General features: G+C 39.7%; 1 protein-coding gene across 1 annotated transcript in view; it reads left to right on the forward strand.

Moving 5' to 3' along the window:
- The window catches only part of DNAH5 (dynein axonemal heavy chain 5), a 292,615-nt gene that overhangs the window by 77,079 nt on the left and 193,360 nt on the right, over window positions 1–22,176 (forward strand). Inside the window, exons 3-12 of the mRNA XM_077879556.1 lie at window positions 5,044–5,128; window positions 8,010–8,170; window positions 9,325–9,546; window positions 11,338–11,475; window positions 12,207–12,383; window positions 13,332–13,445; window positions 14,599–14,706; window positions 16,906–17,028; window positions 17,557–17,772; window positions 20,856–20,963. Of these exons, the coding sequence (XP_077735682.1) occupies window positions 5,044–5,128; window positions 8,010–8,170; window positions 9,325–9,546; window positions 11,338–11,475; window positions 12,207–12,383; window positions 13,332–13,445; window positions 14,599–14,706; window positions 16,906–17,028; window positions 17,557–17,772; window positions 20,856–20,963 (1,452 nt within the window). The remainder of the gene's footprint in view (window positions 1–5,043; window positions 5,129–8,009; window positions 8,171–9,324; window positions 9,547–11,337; window positions 11,476–12,206; window positions 12,384–13,331; window positions 13,446–14,598; window positions 14,707–16,905; window positions 17,029–17,556; window positions 17,773–20,855; window positions 20,964–22,176) is intronic.

Here is a 22,176-nt window from a genome sequence, read left to right on the forward strand (position 1 = left end):
TCCAGGCACTCCATTAATAATTTTTAAGTACACACTTAAGTAGTGTGAAGAATGTTCACATTGTTCTGTAACCAATCTTTAGAACTCTTTGTCTTATGAAACTGAAACTCAATAGCATCAAACATCCCATTCCCCCAGCCCCTGAAAATCACTATTCTCCTTTCTGTCTCTATGAATTTGACTATGTTAAATGCCTCTTATAAGTGGAATCATACACTGTTTGTCCTTTGTTACTGGCTTATTTTATTTAGCAAAATGTCCTCAAGGTTCATCCATGTTGCAGTATGTGTCAGAATTTCCCTCCTTTTTAGGGATGAATAATATTGCATCATATATATGCCACATTTTGTTTATCCATTCATCTGTTAATGAACATTGGGTCATGTCCATCTTTTGACTATTGTGGATAATGCTGCTGTGAGCATGGCTGTATAAGTATCTCTGCAAGACCCTGCTTTCAGTTCTTTTGGGTATATACCCAGAAGTGGAATTTCTGGATCATAGAGTAATTCTATTAATATTTTGAGAAATTACCACACTGTTTTCCATAGTGACTATACCATTTTTACATTCTCACCAACAGGGCACAAGGGTTCCAATTTCACCACATCTTTGACCATATTTATTTTTGTTTTGTTTTGTTTTGTTTTGTTTTTGGACAGTAGCCATCCTAATGGGCATGTAGATTTTATCCTTTTTCTTCCAATTTGAATTTAAAACTATGCCAATGATTTTAGAAAAAGTGCTTCCATAGTAGGCCAGTTGGCAGACCTCTTCTTGTATAGTGAAGTTTATGGACTAAGTTCAAGACTGCTGTTGGATGGAGTGTGCCGAGAGGAGGGAGGGGCAAGACGGCGGAAGAGTAAGGTCCCCAAATCACCTGTCCCCACCAAATTACCTAGATAACCTTCAAATCATCCTGAAAATCTACGAATTCGGCCTAAGATTTAAAGAGAGACCAGCTGGAATGCTACAGTGAGGAGAGTTCCCGCTTCTATCAAGGCAGGAAGACGGAGAAAAAGAAATAAAGAAACAAAAGGCCTCCAAGGGGGAGGGGCCCCGCGAGGAGCCGGGCTGAGGCCGGGGCGAGTGTCCCCAGGACAGGAGAGCCCCGTCCCGGAGAAGCAGGAGCTGCACCGACCTTCCCGGGCGGAAAGGGGCTCCAGGGAGTTGGAGCAGGACCCAGGAGGGCGGGGATGCCCTCGGGCTCCCGGGGACACTAACAGACACCTGCGCCCCGGGAGAGTGCGCCGAGCTCCCTAAGGGCTGCAGCGCGCACGGCGGGACCCGGAGCAGCTCGGGGGCTCGGGGGCGGCTCCGCGGAGGGGGCTGCGGGGGGGGAGCAGCTCGGGGGGGCTGCGGGGCGGGAGCAGCTCGGGGGGCTCGGGGGCGGCTCTGCGGAGGGGGCTGGGGGCGGGAGCAGGTCGGGGGGGTTCGGGCGGAGGCTCTGCGGAGGGGGCTGCGGGGCGGGAGCAGCTCGGGGGGGCTCGGGGGCGGCTCCCCGGAGGGGGCTGCGGGGCGGGAGAGCGAATCCAACAGCGCAGGCCCCGAAGCACAGGGCGCCGGGACAAAGCCCAGGATCCGGCCTCCCCCGGGACAGGCAGAGGCCGGGAGGGCCCAGGACAGCGAGGACGCTCCTGCCCCAGCTGAGCAGATCAGCGGCCCCGCCCGGAGCCTCCAGGCCCTGCAGACGGAGAGCTCCGGAGCTACTGCGGGGGCTGACTCCAGGGCTGCAGAGCTGCCCCGCCACTGCGGTTGTTCCTCCTGCGGCCTCACGGGGTGAACAACCCCCACTGAGCCCTGCACCAGGCAGGGGCACAGCAGCTCCCCCAAGTGCTAACACCTGAGAATCAGCACAAAAGACCCCTCCCCCAGAAGACCCCTAGACGGACAAGTTCCAGGGGAAGTCAAGGGACTTAAAGTACACAGAATCAGAGGATACTCCCCCGTGGTTTATTTTTTTTATTTTTTGATTTGTTTGCTTCCCCCACCTTTTTTCCCCCTTTCTTTCTTTTTCTTTCTCTCTTTTCTCTTTTTTTCTTCCTTTTTTCTTCTTTTTCTCTTTTCTTTCCTTCTTTCTCTCCTCTCTTTTTCTCCTTTTCCCAATACAACTTGTTTTTGGCCACTCTGCACTGAGCAAAATGACTAGAAGGAAAACCTCACCTCAAAAGAATCAGAAACAGTCCTCTCTCCCACAGAGTTACAAAATCTGGATTACAATTCAATGTCAGAAAGCCAATTCAGAAGCACTATTATACAGCTACTGGTGGCTCTAGAAAAAAGCATAAAGGACTCAAGAGACTTCATGACTGCAGAATTTAGATCCAATCAGGCAGAAATTAAAAATCAATTGAATGAGATGCTGGGATCCCTGGGTGGCGCAGCGGTTTGGCGCCTGCCTTTGGCCCAGGGCGCGATCCTGGAGACCCAGGATCGAATCCCACATCAGGCTCCCGGTGCATGGAGCCTGCTTCTCCCTCTGCCTGTGTCTCTGCCTCTCTCTCTCTCTCTCTCTCTCATAAATAAATAAAAAAAATAAAAAAAAAAAATAAAAAAAAAAATCAATTGAATGAGATGCAATCCAAACTAGAAGTCCTAACGACGAGGGTTAACGGGGTGGAAGAACGAGTGACTGACATAGAAGACAAGTTGATGCCAAAGAGGGAAACTGAGGAAGAAAGAGACAATTAAAAGACCATGAGGATAGATTAAAGGAAATAAATGACATCCTGAGGAAGAAAAACCTACGTTTAATTGGGGTTCCCGAGGGCGCTGAAAGGGACAGAGGGCAAGAATATGTATTTGAACAAATCATAGCTGAAAACTTTCCTAATCTGGGAAGGGAAAACAGGCATTCAGATCCAGGAAATAGATTTCCCTCCCCCCTAAAATCAATAAAAACCGTTCAACACCTGGACATTTAATAGTGAAGCTTGCAAAGTCCAAAGATAAAGAGAAGATCCTTTGTGGGACCCAGGAAATGGAACAAAATCCCCTACCCCTGGACAAGCAGAGCAGGACTGACTCTATTTTAGGCTGCCCCGGCCTTGCGCTGACCTGCTTATTACTTAGGGCACTGCCCCGCCCTAGTCAAAGACCAGGACACACCCTAACCGGAAATCCGGCTCAGCGGACCAGCATGACTGTGCAACTTTCTGCGTATCCCATGGGCCACTGGCCCCTATAAAGTTGCTAAGCCTCTTAGTCTCGGGGTCCAAGTCCCTGCTCCTCAGCCTCGGGTATACTTGGACCCAGGCTGGAGCTTGTAAGTAAACCCTCGTGTGTTTGCATCAGTGTCGGCTCCTTGGCGGTTTCTCGGATCGCGATCTTGCGCACAACACCTTAAAGCAGCAAGAGACAAGAAATCCCTGACTTTTATGGGGAGGTCTATTAGGGTAACAGCAGACCTCTCCACAGAGACCTGGCAGGCCAGAAAGGGCTGGCAGGATATATTCAGGGTCCTAAATGAGAAGAACATGCAACCAAGAATACTTTATCCAGCAAGGCTCTCATTCAGAATGGAAAGAGAGATAAAGAGCTTCCAAGACAGGCAGCAACTAAAAGAATATGTGACCTCCAAACCAGCTCTGCAAGAAATTTTAAGGGGGACTCTTAAAATTCCCCTATAAGAAGAAGTTCAGTGGAACAATCCACAAAAACAAGGACTGAATAGATATCATGATGACACCAAATTCATATCTGTCGATAGTAACTCTGAACGTGAACGGGCTTAATGATCCCATCAAAGGTGCAGGGTTTCAGACTGGATAAAAAAGCAGGACCCATCTATTTGCTGTCTACAAGAGACTCGTTTTAGACAGAAGGACACCTACAGCCTGAAAATAAAAGGTTGGAGAACCATTTACCATTCGAATGGTCCTCAAAAGAAAGCAGGGGTAGCCATCCTTATATCAGATAAACTAAAATTTACCCCGAAGACTGTAGTGAGAGATGAAGAGGGACACTATCTCATACTTAAAGGATCTATCCAACAAGAGGACTTAACAATCCTCAATATATATGCCCCGAATGTGGGAGCTGCCAAATATATAAATCAATTATTAACCAAAGTGAAGAAATACTTAGATAATAATACACTTATAATTGTTGACTTCAATCTAGCGCTTTCTATACTCGATAGGTCTTCTAAGCACAACATCTCCAAAGAAACGAGAGCTTTAAATGATACACTGGACCAGATGGATTTCACAGATATCTACAGAATTTACATCCAAACTCAACTGAATACACATTCTTCTCAAGTGCACATGGAACTTTCTCCAGAATAGACCACATATTGGGTCACAAATCGGGTCTGAACCGATACCAAAAGATTGGGATCGTCCCCTGCATATTCTCAGACCATGATGCCTTGAAATTAGAACTAAATCACAACAAGAAGTTTGGAAGGACCTCAAACACGTGGAGGTTAAGGACCATCCTGCTAAAAGATGAAAGGGTCAACCAGGAAATTAAGGAAGAATTAAAAAGATTCATGGAATCTAATGAGAATGAAGATACAACCATTCACAATCTTTGGGATGCAGCAAAAGCAGTCCTAAGGGGGAAATACATCGTAATACAAGCATCCATTCAAAAACTGGAAAGAACTGGATGGAGTGTGCCATAAATGTGTGTTTTTCTGGCATTTTTCAATGATGATTACAATTTAATATTATCTCTAGTGCATTAGACTTGGTCTTGAAAGGTATGTTCTCTTTCTGATTGAGTGAAAACAAAACACTCTTCTCTCTTTATCTGCTTTCAACAGCTCAGCTCTTTAGAAAATTAGCAAAAATGGAGGGACAGTCTCTTTTCAGATGTGTATAGGTAGCAAATATTTTCATGATTAATTGAATTCCTTCATTGAATTACATTTTTATGATGGTGAGGCATTTACTTTCTCATTGTTTATGTTGAAAAAATAATTATGCCTTTTCTATGGTTTCTATTAGATGAAAAAGAAAGATCAGAGTAAATGCTGATTTAAGTATGGTTTCTAATTCAGCACGAAGTTGCGACCTTACCTTTTCTTTTTCACAGATTGAAAGAATTGATCAGCTTTTTGCTGCTGGAGGTCTTCGACACCTTATATTTTATTATCAGGACATGGAGGTAGCAGAAACAGGTATCCAAACTTGGTGTGATGTAACCCACAAATGTGTTGCTAGATTCATCTGAGGATGGCATGAAGCATAAGGTCAGTCTTGGAGCTGACGGGGTCTCTTATACTTCCACCTTGGCAGATGGGACAAATGGGCCGAGGTGAGGTGTAGTAGGTGAGGACCAGGTTCCATTTTCCTCTCAAGGAAAGGGGACAGATAATGATGGGTGTCTAGCCTGGTGATTCTAGCTTTATTTAAGATATTTTGGTTTCCATTTAAGACTTTGCTGGTAATTGAGGAATAATGAAGTACTTTACATTTTGAGACTTCTTTTTCTTCCATGTAGTTCATTCTATGCAGTTATGTTCTAGAATTTTCTATGGGCATCTGCTTCTCTTCTATATAGACGCCATTTATTTTTAACATAGGAATTGTTGCCAATGAGCATAATGAGTTTTCTAGCTAAATACCACATTATGTTTACCTTCTACTGACTGTGATTCAAGTGAATAATATGGAATGACAAGTTTAGTTATTTTCACTTAAGAAAAACTTGCAAATCTTTGTGTGTATTCAACTGGCATATCCCATTCTACGTTTATGTGGATTCATATAATTTTAAAGCCAAACTAGGGGCATAAACAAAAATATTATGATTATATTAAAATATTATGCTCAAAAAATATTATGCTCATCCTTTTATGACCTTTTTGAAGAAAGGGAAAATAGTTATTGTTATTGGCATATAGTATGGCTATGCTTTTTCGTTTAAAAGCTGGGAAAAGTATGCATGCATACTCTAAGTGATTGGCATTTTCCTAGAATTATTCATTTGATATTATGTGGTCAGAAAGTTCATTATACTTTGAGTAAAAAATCAAAATTAAACAGAAGTTTCTAATTCTATCTCAGATAGCAAAACATAAAGTCAGATGAAATGTTGAGTTCATCTATGAAATGTGCACCAGGTGAAGTATACCTTCGTGTGTAGATCTGACATTGAACAAGAATGGTTCGTGGGATGTAAACATAATGCAAGTTTATTCTTGTTTCCCACTCTCCCTCTAAACCTTTTCTGTGGGACTGGCTTTAATCTTTTGACCTTGGGTTAAATTCAGACCATTCCATGACTTTTCTGGATATTCTTAGTTAAGAAAAATTCTTACAGTTGCTTACAAGTACTATCTCAATTCAGAAACTAAAAAAAAAATCCAGTTGATAAAAATTAATCGATCTAAAATGAAATCTTCTTCACTCCTCTGACTTCCTTCTACCCAGCAGGGACCTCTGAAGGTCAATATTTGCTGTAGGAGAGAAGCATATGGTCCTCTTCTGCTGCTTTAACTTATCATTCTGCTTCTGTCTACATTGTGTTAACTACAGTTTCTGGCCGTGTCAGATTTGAAGTAGGGCAGGGACAAGAGGGAAGAGATGACAGGAAAGCTTTTACTTGACTGACACTGTCTCAAGTTGGCTGACCTTGATTCTCTGGGTCTTTGCTCTAGGTGGATTCTCCAGAGTTGGCCATTCATCTGGTGGCTGCACATCCCATGGTGATGTGTTGACCTCCTGATGAGAGATATCTGCTGGTTATCTTTATTGCACGCATTCACTGTTAAAGCCCCAGTCCAAGTCTCTAGCCCAGCACCATGGGGGGAGAGCCTAGGAGAGGGTTCCTTCAAGAAGTTTTAATCCTAGGATTTTAAGATTCAACTTCCAGTCCACATCCTTCTTCAGGTCCCTCTCTTATCCTCCAGTAATCTTGCTTGAGCTACCTATTCATTTGGAGAGCTAAAACTTTTGTGGGCAGATAAGAAAGAGTACAGTGGACTAGCTCTGTATATTTAAATGATCCACTCAATGAGTCGTATGCTTAGATGACCAAAAATTAATTTTCAAGTAATAATAACGAGAATGCTTAGTGAGTGACTATTTGTATGTGCTTTTCTAAGGTCTTCACATGTATTTTTAAAAAGATTTTATTTATTCACAAGAGACACAGAGAGAGGCAGAGACATAGGCAGAGGGAGAAGCAGGCTCCCTTTGGGGAACCCGATGTGGGACTCGATCCCAGGACCCCGGAATCACACCCTGAGCCAAAGGCAGATGCTCAACTACTGAACCATCCAGGTGCTCTAGGTCTTCACGGGTATTAACTCCTTTAATCCTCACAGTAAGTCCAGATGCCAGGATCTATTATTATTATTATTTGCATTTTTCAGATGAGAAAACTGAGGCATAGAAAGATTAAATAACTTGACCAAGGTCACATGGCCAGGAAGGGCAGCATGAGACTCAAGCCCTGGGAGTCTGGCTCTAGAGCTTACACCATTCATCACGATGCTCTCCTGGTTCTACAGTATCCTGACTCTAGTGCCATACTGAGAACTTTTATAGTTTGACCTGGTTTCTGATCTTGGCTCTGCCACCTGTTAGCTGTGACCCGGGCCGGTCACAGCTGTCTTTAGGGTTGTAGTGATTTTAAAGTCGTGGACAAGTTACCAAACAGGGAACTGACACAGAGCATGTGTAATAGGTATTGTCTCCTCTCTCACCCCTTCTCATTGGCTCTATTGTGGCCTATTGTGAATGGAAATGACTTCTGTGGCCTCAGCAAGAATCTACTTTCGACCAAAGTCTCTTATTCCTGTGCATCTCATTCCTGTGTTTTTTTTTTTTTTTTTTTTCTGGAGCAACAATTTTGAAATGAACCTGTGATCTGGAATGAGTCAGCTCCTTTTAGATCCCTTCAGGGCGTCTGCTAGAGATTGTCCAGGCAGTGGACCTTCCAGGGCACATGGATGAGTCAACATGACATATTTTAATAAGGCGACTTCATTCCAAGAGGCAACCATGTGGTCTATAAGGAGTATTTCTGAAACTAAAATTCTTTTGTATTTGTAGGACAGCTTGGCTCTCCAGGGGGAGTAAACCCTCTTTCTGAGAAGATTAAAAAACCTAAAGTGTTCGTGACTGAGGGAAAAGATGTTGCTCTTACTGGAGTATGTGTGTTCTTCATCAGGACTGACCCTTCCAGAGCCATCACCCCTGAGAACATCCATTGGGTAAGAGGCTAAAGCAGTCCTTTACCCCAAATTACCAAAAATCACATAAATTCTACAAAAAAAATCCTTCCTTATAGAGGTAAACAATCACTGTGTTTATTAGCTATCTAAAACTACTTTCAAAGAAGTATTTCTAAAAGCATTCACAGCAAACAAGAAGATATTTCCTTTAAACCTGCTGGATAAGAGGACTTAATATTCAGTTTATTAACAAAAATTGGTATCATGTGTGTGCATGTGCATGCATGTATGTATGTGTGTGTAAAACAGTGAAGTCTTTCCTTTTAAAAATAATTCCTCATACATTATTTATTTGATGGCAAATTGCATGTATTTAAAGTAAGATTTATAATAATGGATATATAATTTTATTTTTGGTACAAAGTAAGGTGTAAATCTCCTCTGTCTTCAGTGAGCGCATTATCTTGCTTGGAGCAAATCAACCAGTAATATCTTGTGTTCTGTTTATTTCATGCTTTTAGTTTGATGATTGCGATTTAGAATGGTATAAAGCTTATATCTTAACAAGGGTACCAAAAAAGTAATTTACTGGACTGAGAGACTGAATATACAAACAGATAAAGGCCAGACCATATATGAAACAGAATTTTGACCTACAGCTGGCAGCAACCTCCCAGAAAACCAATCCCCTTATCTACGAGACAACCCAGGTAGCCGGCCTGCAATGTCAGACTTGCAGGAAGCCAGCAAGGAAGCTAAGCAAGAATTGCTCTAATGATTGGCCAGCATGGCCAGGACTTGGTTTATGACTGTTGTCCTCTTTAACTTTGTCTGTACCCCCTGCATACTTCCCTGGGACCAATCAGAGAAAGCCAAGTATACACCCCTTAACCAATCACACAGCATGCCTGCTTCTAATAGCCACCTCCAGCTTCCCCTCACCTGAAGCTGTTCCTTTTCTCCACCGGAAAGCTTTCCCACTCCCCTGCCTGCTTTTGAGTGTCTGCAGAAATGCTGGCGATGGTGACCGACTCTTGCTATAGCAAGCTCAGAGCTTTTGCTTTTCTCATTTGGTTTGTCTTCATTTATTTCTACAGGATATTTGATTGATGAACAACATTCAGAAATGACTTAGTAGCTATGCTGCAATTGTAGATAATTTTTACAGTAGAGGATCTACTCCTGTTTTCTAGGAGGTGAGCTTTAATATGTTAGATACCACGGATGGGGGCCTGCTCAATAGCATGAGGCGTTTGCTGTCAGACATCTTCATTCCTGCTCTCAGGGCCACCAGTCATGGCTGGAGCGAGCTCGAGGGTCTTCAGGAAGCATCCAGTATTCAACAGGAGTTCTTGAGCTCTCTGGAAGGCTTTGTGAGCGTCCTGTCCAGTGCACAGCAGAGTTTGAAGGAGAAGGTAAGGGCAGCCCAGGTGGCTCAGCGGTTTCGTGCCGCCTTCAGCCCAGGGCCTGATCCTGGGGTCCTGGGATTGAGTCCCACATTGGACTCCCTGCATAGGACCTGCTTCTCCCTCTGCCTATGTCTCTGCCTATGTCTCTCTTTCTGTGTCTCTCATGAATAAATAAATAAAAATTTAAAAAATGAAGGAGAGGGTAAGAACAGATAAGTTATTCCTTCAAAAATTATCGGATGGTGAACAAATCAACATACAAGTATATTAGTAATGCTTCTCTTAGATGGTCTTAATTCTGCTGCCTGGAAAATCTTGAAAAAATTTTGTGGGCACTTTTATTGCTCCTTCAAGAGGTAGTGGTGACTAGATTTATTTATTTATTTATTTATTTATTTATTTATTTATTTATTTATTTATTTTTTAATGATAGTCACAGAGAGAGAGAGAGAGGCAGAGACACAGGCAGAGGGAGAAGCAGGCTCCATGCACCGGGAGCCCAATGTGGGATTCGATCCCGGGTCTCCAGGATCGCGCCCTGGGCCAAAGGCAGGCGCCAAACCGCTGCGCCACCCAGGGATCCCTAGATTTAAATTCTTACAGTTTGGAGTGATTAATGCATTAGGGGTTCCTTGATCATGGGTTGGCCGTGATAGTAGGTTTTATTCAGTCATATCAAATGTTTGACTGCAAACAGAAGTGTATTAAATGATTGTAGCATTGCTCTGCATCCCAGAAGGAAAGGAATTTGGAACCAGAGTGTGGTGTGTGTGTGTGTGCGCGCACGCGCACATGCGTGTGTGAAGTGGGTGGTGGGTGGTGGGTAGGGATGGAGGAAATCCTGAAGACCAGAGAGAAAGGAGAGAGGAGATGACACATCTGGAGTAGATTGATTGGGTCCTGTGGTTCAGCCTGTGACCAAGGGCCTTTAAGAATAAGTTTGGCAAATGTGCGATTGTGTGTGTGATTTAGCTTCCATAAAATTTGGGCGATCTCTGGTAAGCTTGTGTTACTGATTCCTTGGGGCAGAGGGTGCTGGATGCAAAACTGTGATGGACAACAGCCCAGATCAGGCATGTATGGGAGACAGAGAGATGTAGCCTATGATACCAGTGACAGTGTATTTTTTAAAAAAGATTTTATTTCTTTGAGAGGGAGAGAATGAGCAGGGGGAAGGACAGAGGGAGAATGTAATGGCTTAGAAATTACCTTCCCTCCAATAAATTTCCTTCAGTCTTCCCCATAATCTTTGGTTTTGTGAGTTGACCCTTTAATTTCTAAGTTCCTTATTAATTCCCAAATTTTATGATGTTATGATGATTCTCTCTTTAGTACACTCCTTTTTTTTTTTTTTTTTTTTTTTTTTACCCAAAATCTGCCTCTGTCATCTCCATTGGTGTGCTCAATTGTAGGGAGGATTGAGCATTAGGTTTCGCACTATACCTCTAGGGATCTTTCTTCAGAGAACCAGATAGTCTGGAGAAAACCTTAAGGTCCTTTTTTGGTAAAGATTTTATATATTTATTTATTTGAGAGAGAGTGAGAAAGAGCAAGACAGCAGCAGAGGGAGAGGAGGAAGGAAGCTCCCCACTGAGCAGGGAGCCTGATGAGGGACTCCATCCTGGGACTCTGGAATCATGACCTGAGCTGAAGGCAGATGCTTAATGGACTGATCACCCAGGCGTCCCAGAAAACCTTAAGATCCGTCTAAGCCTGGGGGTCAACCAGAACTCGTGTGTGTGTGTGTGTGTGTTTAAAATTAGCATCATCTTATTATTTAACTTTCATTTTAATTAGGTGAACCTTCAAAAGTGTGACATATTTGATCTGAAAACCCTGAAGGAACCAATAGACTACTTGACTCTAGCTAATAACCCTGAGACTTTGGAGAAAATAGAAGGTTGTATGAGAGTATGGATCAGACAGACAGAACAGGTAATCTCTAGAAATCAGTTTCAGATGCCATGCTACTGAAGTAATCAATGGAAGACAGTATATTGTATGCCATTCCCATTTGCCTGAGTATTTAGCCATAAGCCCCTAAAAATGTGAGAAGTTCAATATGATTTAATTTATAGTCATTAGTTAAGAAGAGAGAGGAAGAATCGGAAGAGATGAGAGGAAATGACAGTAAATACTTATGTAACAAGACTACTTTGCCAGTTTTCTCAAGGTGTATTTCACTTGAGAGAGGACCTCTGTAGAAGCACAAGGAGTTTTCTAATCAGTGTGCCTTCCAAAAAGGAGCTTGAGACTTCACTTAAAAAAATATTCTCAAGAAAAATCCTAAAGTGAACATGTAATCCAAAAATAAGCACAATGAGAATTAACCAACTTATAGCATGAGGGCTCTCCAAGGTTATATTGCTCCAAGATTATACAGTAAGTGGATAGTCAAGGAAACTTTCTAAGATCAGGTCCTCCAAAAGTTCATTAAAGCTTTTTAAATAAGGAGTTTTCAGTTGGAGCAAGTCAACTAAGTTTTTGTTAAAACTTCAAAAATGTATATAAGTAAAAGGCTGTCATTCAAAGTGTTCAAATGAATAAAAATGTATCATGTTTAAGATAGCATAATTGGTTTATTATTATTATTATTATTAGCCTATGTTTACCTTTCATACTGCCAGCCTGAGTCAGTGGTTCATGGCTCTGTTGTGCGTTTTCAGGTCCTTGCTGAGAACAACCAGCTGCGTAGGGAAGCAGATGATCTTGGGCCACGAGCAGAGCTGGAGCACTGGAAAAAAAGATTGTCCAAATTTAATTACCTTTTGGATCAATTAAAAAGCCCAGATGTGAAGGCTGTGTTGGCAGTGCTGGCTGCGGCAAGGTCGAAGCTTCTCAAGGTCATCAGCCATTTCTTTTTGCTTAGAGACATGGGAATGCAGATTCTCTGTGTGCATTGTCATGTCATAGAGTAACTGGGCACAGAAAAGTGTTATTATACCTTTATGAACAAACTTTAAGATCGGATAATATGGCCCTTTAATAGTCCTGAATACTGTGGAAATAACCTTTGAATCAATAGTATTTGTTGGCTGGTGTACATGCAAGTATATATGTTAATAGAGAGCATTGCATGTAATTAAGATGTAACATAAAATCATGGTTATATATATATTTTGAATTTGGACCAAGTAGGGGTAGTAAAACAAGAACTTACTTTGAATATGCCTTTTTTCAAGCCCTAGAATATTTATATCCCTGCATAATAAGTTACCCTATAACTTAGCAACTTAAAACTGCAAGCATGTATTATGTCACAGCCTGTGGGTCAGGGGTTTGGGTACAGCTCAGCTGATGGGACCCTGACTCAGCATCTCTCCTGGGGTTGTGGTCAGAGTGTAGGCTCCTCTGAGGCTCACCCCGAGGAGGACATGCCTCCAAGTTACTCGTGGGGTTCAGCTGCTAGCTGGCTATTGGCTGGAGGCTTCCTTCAGTTCTTTACCATAAAAAAATATGGGAATGTGGTGCAAAATGGATCTAGTTGCTGGTGGAGGAGAGAAGGTGTGGATTCAAATAGAACTGCTGCCCTCTTGATGCTCTGTCTTAGATACTGAGTAGATTTTATAGGAGAAGGTCTTGAAGAGAGCCTTTTAAAACTTCAGCCAAAAAATTCACATTGCTCTTCAATGTGGCCCTACCCCTCACTCCTGTGGATTCATTTTTATGCCAGATGCATAGAATAAACTAAAAGTCTGACACAAGGGTCTTGTGGTGACTTTTAGCAGCTGTTATATTGGAAATTCTTCTATAATCAGTGCATTAACATTGCATTCCTGTCTTGTGCTTAGACTTGGCGGGAGGTGGATATTCGAGTTACTGATGCGGCTAATGAAGCCAAGGACAATGTCAAATATTTGTACACACTTGAAAAATGCTGTGTCCCCTTGTACAGTACTGACCCTGTGAGTTAAAGATCTCTACTTGCTTCGTCTATGGGTGACCCTTTCGCACTGGCTGACTTGAGTGTGGAGCTTGGTTAATTAATCTTACAGTTTGTTGGAAAAGTCTTTGAAACCTCCTTCTACTCTCAAGAAAATTATATATGTATACAGTTGACCCTTGAGCAACATGGGTTTCGACTGCATAGGTCCGCTTACACGTGGAGTTTTTCAATAAGTATAGTACAACGCTGTAGATGTATTTTATCTTTCTTAATCATTTTCTTTTCTCTGGCTTACTTTATTGTAAGAATATAGTATATAATACACATAACATGCAAAATATATGTTGATCAACTTTTTATCTTATCGGTAAGGTTTCTGGTTGAGACTAGACTATTAATAGTTAAGTTTTTGGGGAATCAGAAGTTATGCCTGAGTTTTCAACTACATGGGGGTTGGTGCCCCTAACCTCTGCATTGCTCGAGGGTCTATGCATGTCTATCTATCTAGATTTGTCTATATCTATCTATCTATCTATCTATCTATCTATCTATCTATCCATCCATCCATCTATCTATCTTTATATCTATTATCTATCTGGATTTGTCTATATCTATCTACATCTGTCTCTATTATCTATCTAGATCTATCTCTATCCATCTATCATCTATATCTATCTATCTATCATCTATCTATCCATCCTATCTCAGATGGATATGCGATATTATATTTTAAAAACCTTTATTGCATATTCCAGTTTCCATTAAGTATTTTAGTTGACATTCTGGATGATACTCAAAGAAGTATGGGAAGAGTTACCAGCTGGTGTTTTATATTTTAACTTTAGGAAGTGCCTGCTTTTATTAATTACAAAATTAACCGTTAACCTTATCATTAACAGAAAGTTAATGTTTCTTGCATTGAAACAAAATTTGATTAAGTGCAAATAAATAAATATTACAAATAAAATGGCCTTTAATTACATTTATGTGAAGTGTTAATATTTCAGTAGTGTTGGTTAGTAGTTCATTAGTAAGTAGTCTTAGTTAATATTTTAAGAATTTAAATAAAAATCTCCTAGCTAATTTTATTCTAATGAAGATTGAATGATAGACTATTAGAGTTTTGCTGAATTTGATATTTGTTTCCTTGAAAACTTCATGGTGTCTTCCAGATATCCATGATTGATGCTATTCCTACACTTATAAATGCAATTAAAATGATCTATAGTATCTCTCATTACTACAACACCTCTGAGAAGATCATATCTCTGTTTGTAAAGGTAAGTGCATAGTATAGAATCCATGGTTACTTATATATATAGTGTTGGTCACATATATTTTTTGCAGTGGTTAATTTTTTAATAAGTTAGAAATTACCAATTGGCATAATTCAGTGTCTGTGTATCCTACTTTTGAAGAAAAAATTTTAATCTCTCAACAGAGATCGAATTAAGTGTATTTGTGAGACTGATTCTCACAAATCATAAAACATTATTTTCTGAAGTAATTAAAGTAATAAATATTGTATTATTTATATAATAAAAATTAAAAAGATTTTCTTTGGAATTTCTTCCCTATGTTATTTATTAGCACAGTATTTATTACTATTGGATAAATTTCAATTAAGAAAAATTATATTTAACTGACTTTCACCTGTTTTATGTGCCACTTTTCCAAATTTATTCGATGCCACAGTTGTTTACTTGGTGTTATTAGAACAGTAATCATGATAATAAAAGCCACTTGCAATGTTTCAGTAATCCATAAAGCAATTATAATGATTCTGCCAAAGAAACAGTGATATATAAACCTTATGTCCTAACTTGTAACTGTTTATGGTGAGCTCTGTTGCCTTTCCCATTTTGAACAATCTCTAAGAAGTAAATGACTTTCATTGCCAAGGTGAAAATTTTAAGTGTTGTATTACAATAGAGTCATTTTTTGCCTCATCAGGACTTGTGTTGTGGATGCTAACATAGTACGAGGTGTGGCTCTTCCTGGGGGGAGGGCTTCACCCTGGGAGCTGGACTGGAGACTACCTTTCCTCCACTCTCAGGCGCTTCACGTAGAAAAAGGAGGGGAATCCACTAGACTCTTGCTCCAATTCTTCCCACGTTAAAAGGACATGTTAGGGTCACGAGGGCTATTCCCTGAGTAGGAGACTCAAAAACCAATTTGTGTTATCACTCCAGGCTTTGTGCATATTATCTGCAAAGTTTGTTTTTGAACAAAATTGTGAAACCATCATTTATCTAATTTTGAAAAACCTTTCATTATGGAAATTTTGAGGCAAGTACAAAAGAAAAGAGACTTGTACACCAAACTTCCATGTACCTGCCAGCCAGGTTCTGTCCGTACACCGTCCATCTTGATTCACATCTCCTGAGCTTTGCACTACACATCCCAGACACCATGTCATTCCATGCATATTGTGTATAGTCACTGATTTTCCTTTTCATTTATACAAAAATCACAAGAAGATTCTGAAGAGGTTTTTTGTTTCTGTTTTTTTTTTTTTTTTTACAGTTTGGAGGGATGGATAAAACATAAAACATTAGTGGTTACAGATGTCAGCTTGACTCTCTGTTGCTTCTCTTTTTGACATTTTTTTTCTTTTTTTTAAAAAAGATTTCATTTTTATTTATTAGAGTAAGAGAGAGGGTAGGAGCAGGGCAAGGGGCAAAGGGAAAAGAGAAGCAGACTCCCTGCTGAGTAGGGAGCCAGATGTGAGGCTTAATCCCGGGACCCCGGGATCATGACCTGACCTGAAGGCAGACACTTAACCAACTGAGCCCCCAAGTGCCCCTTCAGTAGCTTTTAGATAGGGAGTGAATCCTTTCCTGGTTGGTTAAGTTCATCCTGCATACACAAGGTGGCCTGAACTGTTGATTTGTTGTAGTGCTTCCAACTCTGTGAGTTTATAAATGATTTTGACAGAGATTGGAATCTAAAAAATGTCAAACAAATGGAAGTAGAGAATAGAAGTGTGATTGCCAGGGGGTAGAGAGTATGAGAAATGGGGAAATACTGTCAAAAGCTACAACCTTCTGTTTTAAGATGAATAAATTCTGGGGATCTAATGCACAACATAATGAGTATAGTTAATAATACTGTATTGTGTACTCAAAAGTTGCTAAGAGAACAGATCTTAAGTCTTCTCAACACACACGCACAATGGTAACTGTGCAGTGGTAGATGTGTTAACATGTTTGTGGTAATCATTTCACTCTGTATATGAATATCAAGCACTATGTTGTACATCTTAAATATATACAATTTTTGTTTGTCAGTTATACCTCAGTAAGGCTGAGGCAGAGAAAGGTTAGTGCTTGGTCACAGTTATGATGGGAAAAAAGAAACCTGATGTCAAGTACGCAGATTGTACACTCTGAGAGGGAGAGGAGTCTAGGGCCCTCTAGTCCAGTTTATGACTGATGGCTGTTTTATGTACCTGAAACCATTTTATTGGGAAATTCCAGGTGACCAATCAGATGATATCTGCGTGTAAAGCCTATATTACCAACAATGGAACTGCTTCCATCTGGAGCCAGCCACAGGATGTTGTGATGGAGAAAATATTATCTGCAATTAAGCTGAAGCAGGTAATGATCAGCTTAATAACATATTTAGATAACGTTTTATTTTTACATTGCTTTTGCTGATGCATCTTAAGTCACTTGGCAATGACCACATTATTAGTTGCTCAAAAGTAATTCTTTTCATAAAACAGTAATTCTTTATTGTTAAGAAAATTGAATGTTAATAAATCTGCTCTCAAAATTTATTCACTTATTCTACCATTTGGGAGGCCTGTTATGTTCCGATGCCATCCTCAGTACTAGAGATACAAAGATGCTGTAGTTTCTTTAGGTTCTTATGGGAGAATGGAGAGCTAGACACTGCTGACACAGGGGGACCAAGTGGAAAGGCTGTGCCTTTGAGTTAGAACATGAATAATTCAGAATTTGCTAAATTGGGAGATGGGAAATGATGACATTCCCAGCTGAAGAATAGGTATGTACTAAAGGGTTTGCCATTCCATCCTGAATTTGTGGCTGCCTCCACTTAAAAGGATAAGATTGGTACCTGTGTTACATTCCTTTTCTAATATTTTGGTTTTTAATTTTAAGGAATATCAACATTGCTTTCATAAGATGAAACAAAAACTTAAACAAGATCCAAGTGAAAAGCAATTTGAATTTAGTGAGATGTATATTTTTGGAAAATTTGAAACTTTCCACCGACGTCTTGCCAAGATAATGGACATCTTTACAACCTTCAAGACATACTCAGTCCTGCAAGATTCTAAAATTGAAGGACTGGAAGACATGGTCACTAGATACCAGGTTCTGTTCTTTATTTTATATTTATTTATTTAAGAGAGAGAGAAAGAGAATGAAAGAGAGAGAGCATGAGAGGGGGCAGAGCAGAAGGAGAGGGATAGGTAGACTCCCTGCTGAGCAGGGAGCCAGACATGGGGCTCAACCCCAGGACCCTGAGATCATGACCTGAGTCAAAGACAGATGCTTAACTGACTGAGCCACCCAGGCTTCCCTAAAGGTTTTAATTTTTTAAAAGTAATCTTTACGCCTAGTGGGAGACTGATCAAGAGTCGCGTGTTCCACTGACCAGCCACCCAGATGTCCCGAGGTTCTGTACTTTAAAACTAAATTTGCTACCCTTCTCCATAACTAATACTGTAATATTTTGCATAAATAATCTATATTTAGAATGATTCAAATAAAACGTCAGTAATGTTAGATGGAAACTCCATGGTCCTTGAACAATAAAGAAATTAAATCTATTTGAGAATTGTGTAATGGTGCTAATATGTTCTTTTCAGGTATGTGATTATGAGAATGACTTCTCAATAGTCTAAAGTTAATCATCATTAGTAAGAGTATTTTTCAATAGTAGCACAAGAAAAATGTTTAAATATAACTTACTACTTCATTTATTCATGCAAGAAATATTTAATGAAGCATATACTATGTGTCAGGCACTAGCTGACACCAAGTTCTAAGCGCGTCCGATTGTGGCTGCATTTAAGCATTTTATTTGGATCTATGTTAACAAAATAAAAGGGACGAGATTTTAATTTAGCCCAACCATTCCTCATTATTTTGATTTTTAACTGCTTTATCTTATAAGGGCATATGTATAACTCACCTTAGTTTTTATGTGGGCACAGTGATCTAATAATGTTTTAAAGATTTAAAAAAAATTTACAAACAGAATGGGTTTTAGATTCTTCATCTAGATATAGTCAAGTTTCTCTTGTTTGGGGACAGTAATATTAAAAGCTAATTTTTTTTGTACTTGAATTTGAAAAGGATCATATAACTTATTGCCTCATGTTGGTTTTTGTACTCTAACAGTTTAGGCTAATATCAGGAATCTTTTTCATTTCCTGAGTAGACCAGATTTTAGGAAAAGAAGAAAAAAGACCTTTGTTATATAGCAGGAAACATTTTAGGTGGGCTGGGTATTATCTACTGGGTGGATAATCTATATATGAAACCAACAGTTTTTGCAAGACGAAAACATAATATGTTCATTTACTTTTAGTTTAGAATTTATTTATTTTCTATTCTTAATGAAAAAATAATTTTCGACCATATTTCGGAGTTTATTTTTGAAGGAGAAGTTGAACTATACATCTAAATGCAGATAAAGACTGTTTTAACCTGATTGAAATACTGGAAAGAGAAATTGCTTTGAAAATCTAAAGTGAAATAAGGAATAAAACAGATTTACTAGAGGGTAGTGAAATAAAATGTGGATGGTGCATGAAAGCGTCAAGTGAGATTTTTGTGTTAGTACCAATGTTAGAAATTCAAAATGGTGACCGTGGAGATGAAACTCAGGCTCCTGGCATAGCTATCAAGGTCCTGTCCACCCCTCCCACCTCCTTGCCTGCCTCTCGTGTCTGTCCTTTGATGTTCTTCAGGCACAGGTCAGTTCAGTTCAGTCCACCTTAGGGCTTATAGAGCTTTTTTTCCTAGAAAGTTCTGTTTCTGTGTTATCACATGGTTATTCCTTCTTGGCTTCCAGAACTTCATTTAAATGACCCTTTCAATTAGGTTTTCCTTGACCTCTGTTCCTCTCAACCATTGTATGTCACATTGCTCATTTTATCACTGTTCATTTATTTGTGCTCTACATAGATTCTGACCCCTCTCCCCTATCGAGCATGGAAGTTGTCTGAGGGCAGGGACATCTGCTCCATTTCTTTCTGTGTCTTCAGGGTTCACTAGCATATAATGGGTGTGCAATAAATATCTGTCAAGTAAATGATTTACTAGATCAAGTTTGATTAGTTGATTTAATGTCATGATTAATTAGTTTATTAACTTGATATTCTTAAGTGACCTTTGAATCCAATCATAGAGTTGAATTTTCCAAAGGCCCCAAATCTTTTTTTTGCCACACGAAGGTGTAGGAATGCAGCTTTTCTGTGCCTCTTTTATAAATTGCACATAACATGATGGGTGGCATTATATGGCTACAGTGTCTACATAGAACTAATTTTGTAGTTATACAGCACTAAATGTAATTAGTAAACTTGATTCAGGAAGTTATGCAGTTTACACAATTTTGTCTATTGAGAGATTTGAAATGATGTTTAAATGGAAATGACTTTGAAGAAGAGATGATGGAAGGAGGCTCAACTTTCTTCATAAAAATTATATGCCTGTGTCAACAATGTGGGCACCTGAGTTTGAGAATGGCTTAGTACTGGTTAAGAATGATCATAGAGCATGATAGCTCATTTTCTGAGCAAACAAAACGTAGGATAATAGTATTCTCAAGGAGACGAATTGCCTGATTTGTACTTTTTAGTTATAGACTGTGGCTTTGCAGGGTGGGAGGAAGCAGTTAATTCTGGAGATTCTTGAAATGGCAGATTGTGGTTTGATGTTTTATTTAAGACATGCAAGGCCTGGAAGATAGTTTTTTATCTCCAGATATTGCAACTATTTTCTTCCCAGGCTGTTTGGGTTCTGTTAGTGTTATTTATTTTCTGAGAAGACTCAAACTTTTCAATGAAAAATGTTCTAGTAAATTCTACTCTAGGCTTATATATATATATATATATATATATATATATATATATATATATATATATGATGTCATTAGTAAAAAATTTTAAAGAAAATCTCCTACTTTTCAGATTTGGTTTTATTTTACATTTTTCTTTAGGAATATGTAAAACCTCATGAAAATGCTTTCTAAATGATTTCTCTGAATGCAGTAGGCAACATTATATTGCCTCTGATAAACATTAAGCAATGTGAATAATTAAATAAAGCTCCTTTTAAGTTGATTTTTGGGGAATGATTATACAGGTTTTACATTTAAAGATCATATTTAATAAAGTAATGCAAGAATATTTAAATATTGTCTTACATCTTTCATAACATTTTAGAGTATGGTTGCCACCATAAAGAAAAAGGAATATAATTTCTTAGACCAGCGGAAAATGGATTTTGACCAGGATTATGAAGAGTTTTGCAAGCAGACTTGTGACCTTCACGTAAGTCATATAATAAAATTCCTGTTGACAGTTGTGTGTTTATTTTTTCCATTCTGTATAATGCTGCTAATCATTAACCATTCAGAAGGGAGAGGCATCTTCATCACAAAGGTGACCGATCATAATGCAGCCTGCATTTTGTGATTTCACATAAATAATTGAAGGCTCTTTTTTATGGATTAAAGGGTCATAAATACAGCTTTGGATAATGATCTGTAATCACAGACTTCTGCATGTCTTCCATCTTAGTTCTTAGAAAATTAACTTTCATTTTCTGTTGAAATGTGGGGTTATTAGAATATAGAAATTTGCTCCCATTTGTTTGTTACTTTATTTATTAAAAGATTTTATTTATTTATTCATGAGAGACACAGAGAGAGAGGCAGAGACACATCAGAGACCTAAGCAGGCTCCACGCAGGGAGCCCAATGTGGGACTCAGTCCCAGGACGGACCCTGGGATCATGCCCTGAGCGGAAGGCACACACTCAACCACTGAGCCACCCAGGTGGCCCATTGTTACTTTATAGCAATGATTATGACCAACTGTCTGGCAGATTGCAAAGGCAGGGTTGCAGCTGGCCTTAGAAACAGTGATATCAGGGCCCATTCAGCATTCGGGTCCTTCTTGGTCTGTAGGCTCTCTTTTCTTTCTGCCCTAGTCCCCCACCCCCACTCACTGCAGACCAGCCATCTTGACTTCCAGTCCATTGGGCAATGAGTGGCCATTAGCAACTTCTGAGAACGTATATTAGGACTAACTTCAGCTTCAAATCCATAAGGAAAGGGTTGGGTTGGCTAGTTAGTGGAGTGTCTAGCCCTGGGCCTGTGACCTGTGGGTTATGTGGTGGGGTTGGGACCTCTGTTGGAGGGAGGTTGGGGATGTTTGTCATTAAGAGGAGGAGGAGAATCAGGGAGAGTAAGGGAGGGAATGACCTCATAAGTGTGTACCGTAGTTCATATGCAGACTTTTTCATCCTATGCTCTTCTGATTATAAAAGGAAAATGACCATTTTGTTACTTCTTTTCCAAAATATTTGATTTGAAGTAAATTTCTATACTTCAAGGATAAAGAGCTCTGAGGGAGTGAGTTCAGTGATAAAAGGAATCACAATAAAATTAGCTAATTCTGTATGTTACTATCCTAAGCACTTTATGGGTATTAACCACTTAGTAATCACAATCATTTTGTAAAGTGGGTGCTGTTATTACCC

This window comes from Canis aureus, chromosome 31 (genome assembly GCF_053574225.1).
Source record: "Canis aureus isolate CA01 chromosome 31, VMU_Caureus_v.1.0, whole genome shotgun sequence".
Lineage (NCBI taxonomy): Eukaryota > Metazoa > Chordata > Mammalia > Carnivora > Canidae > Canis > Canis aureus.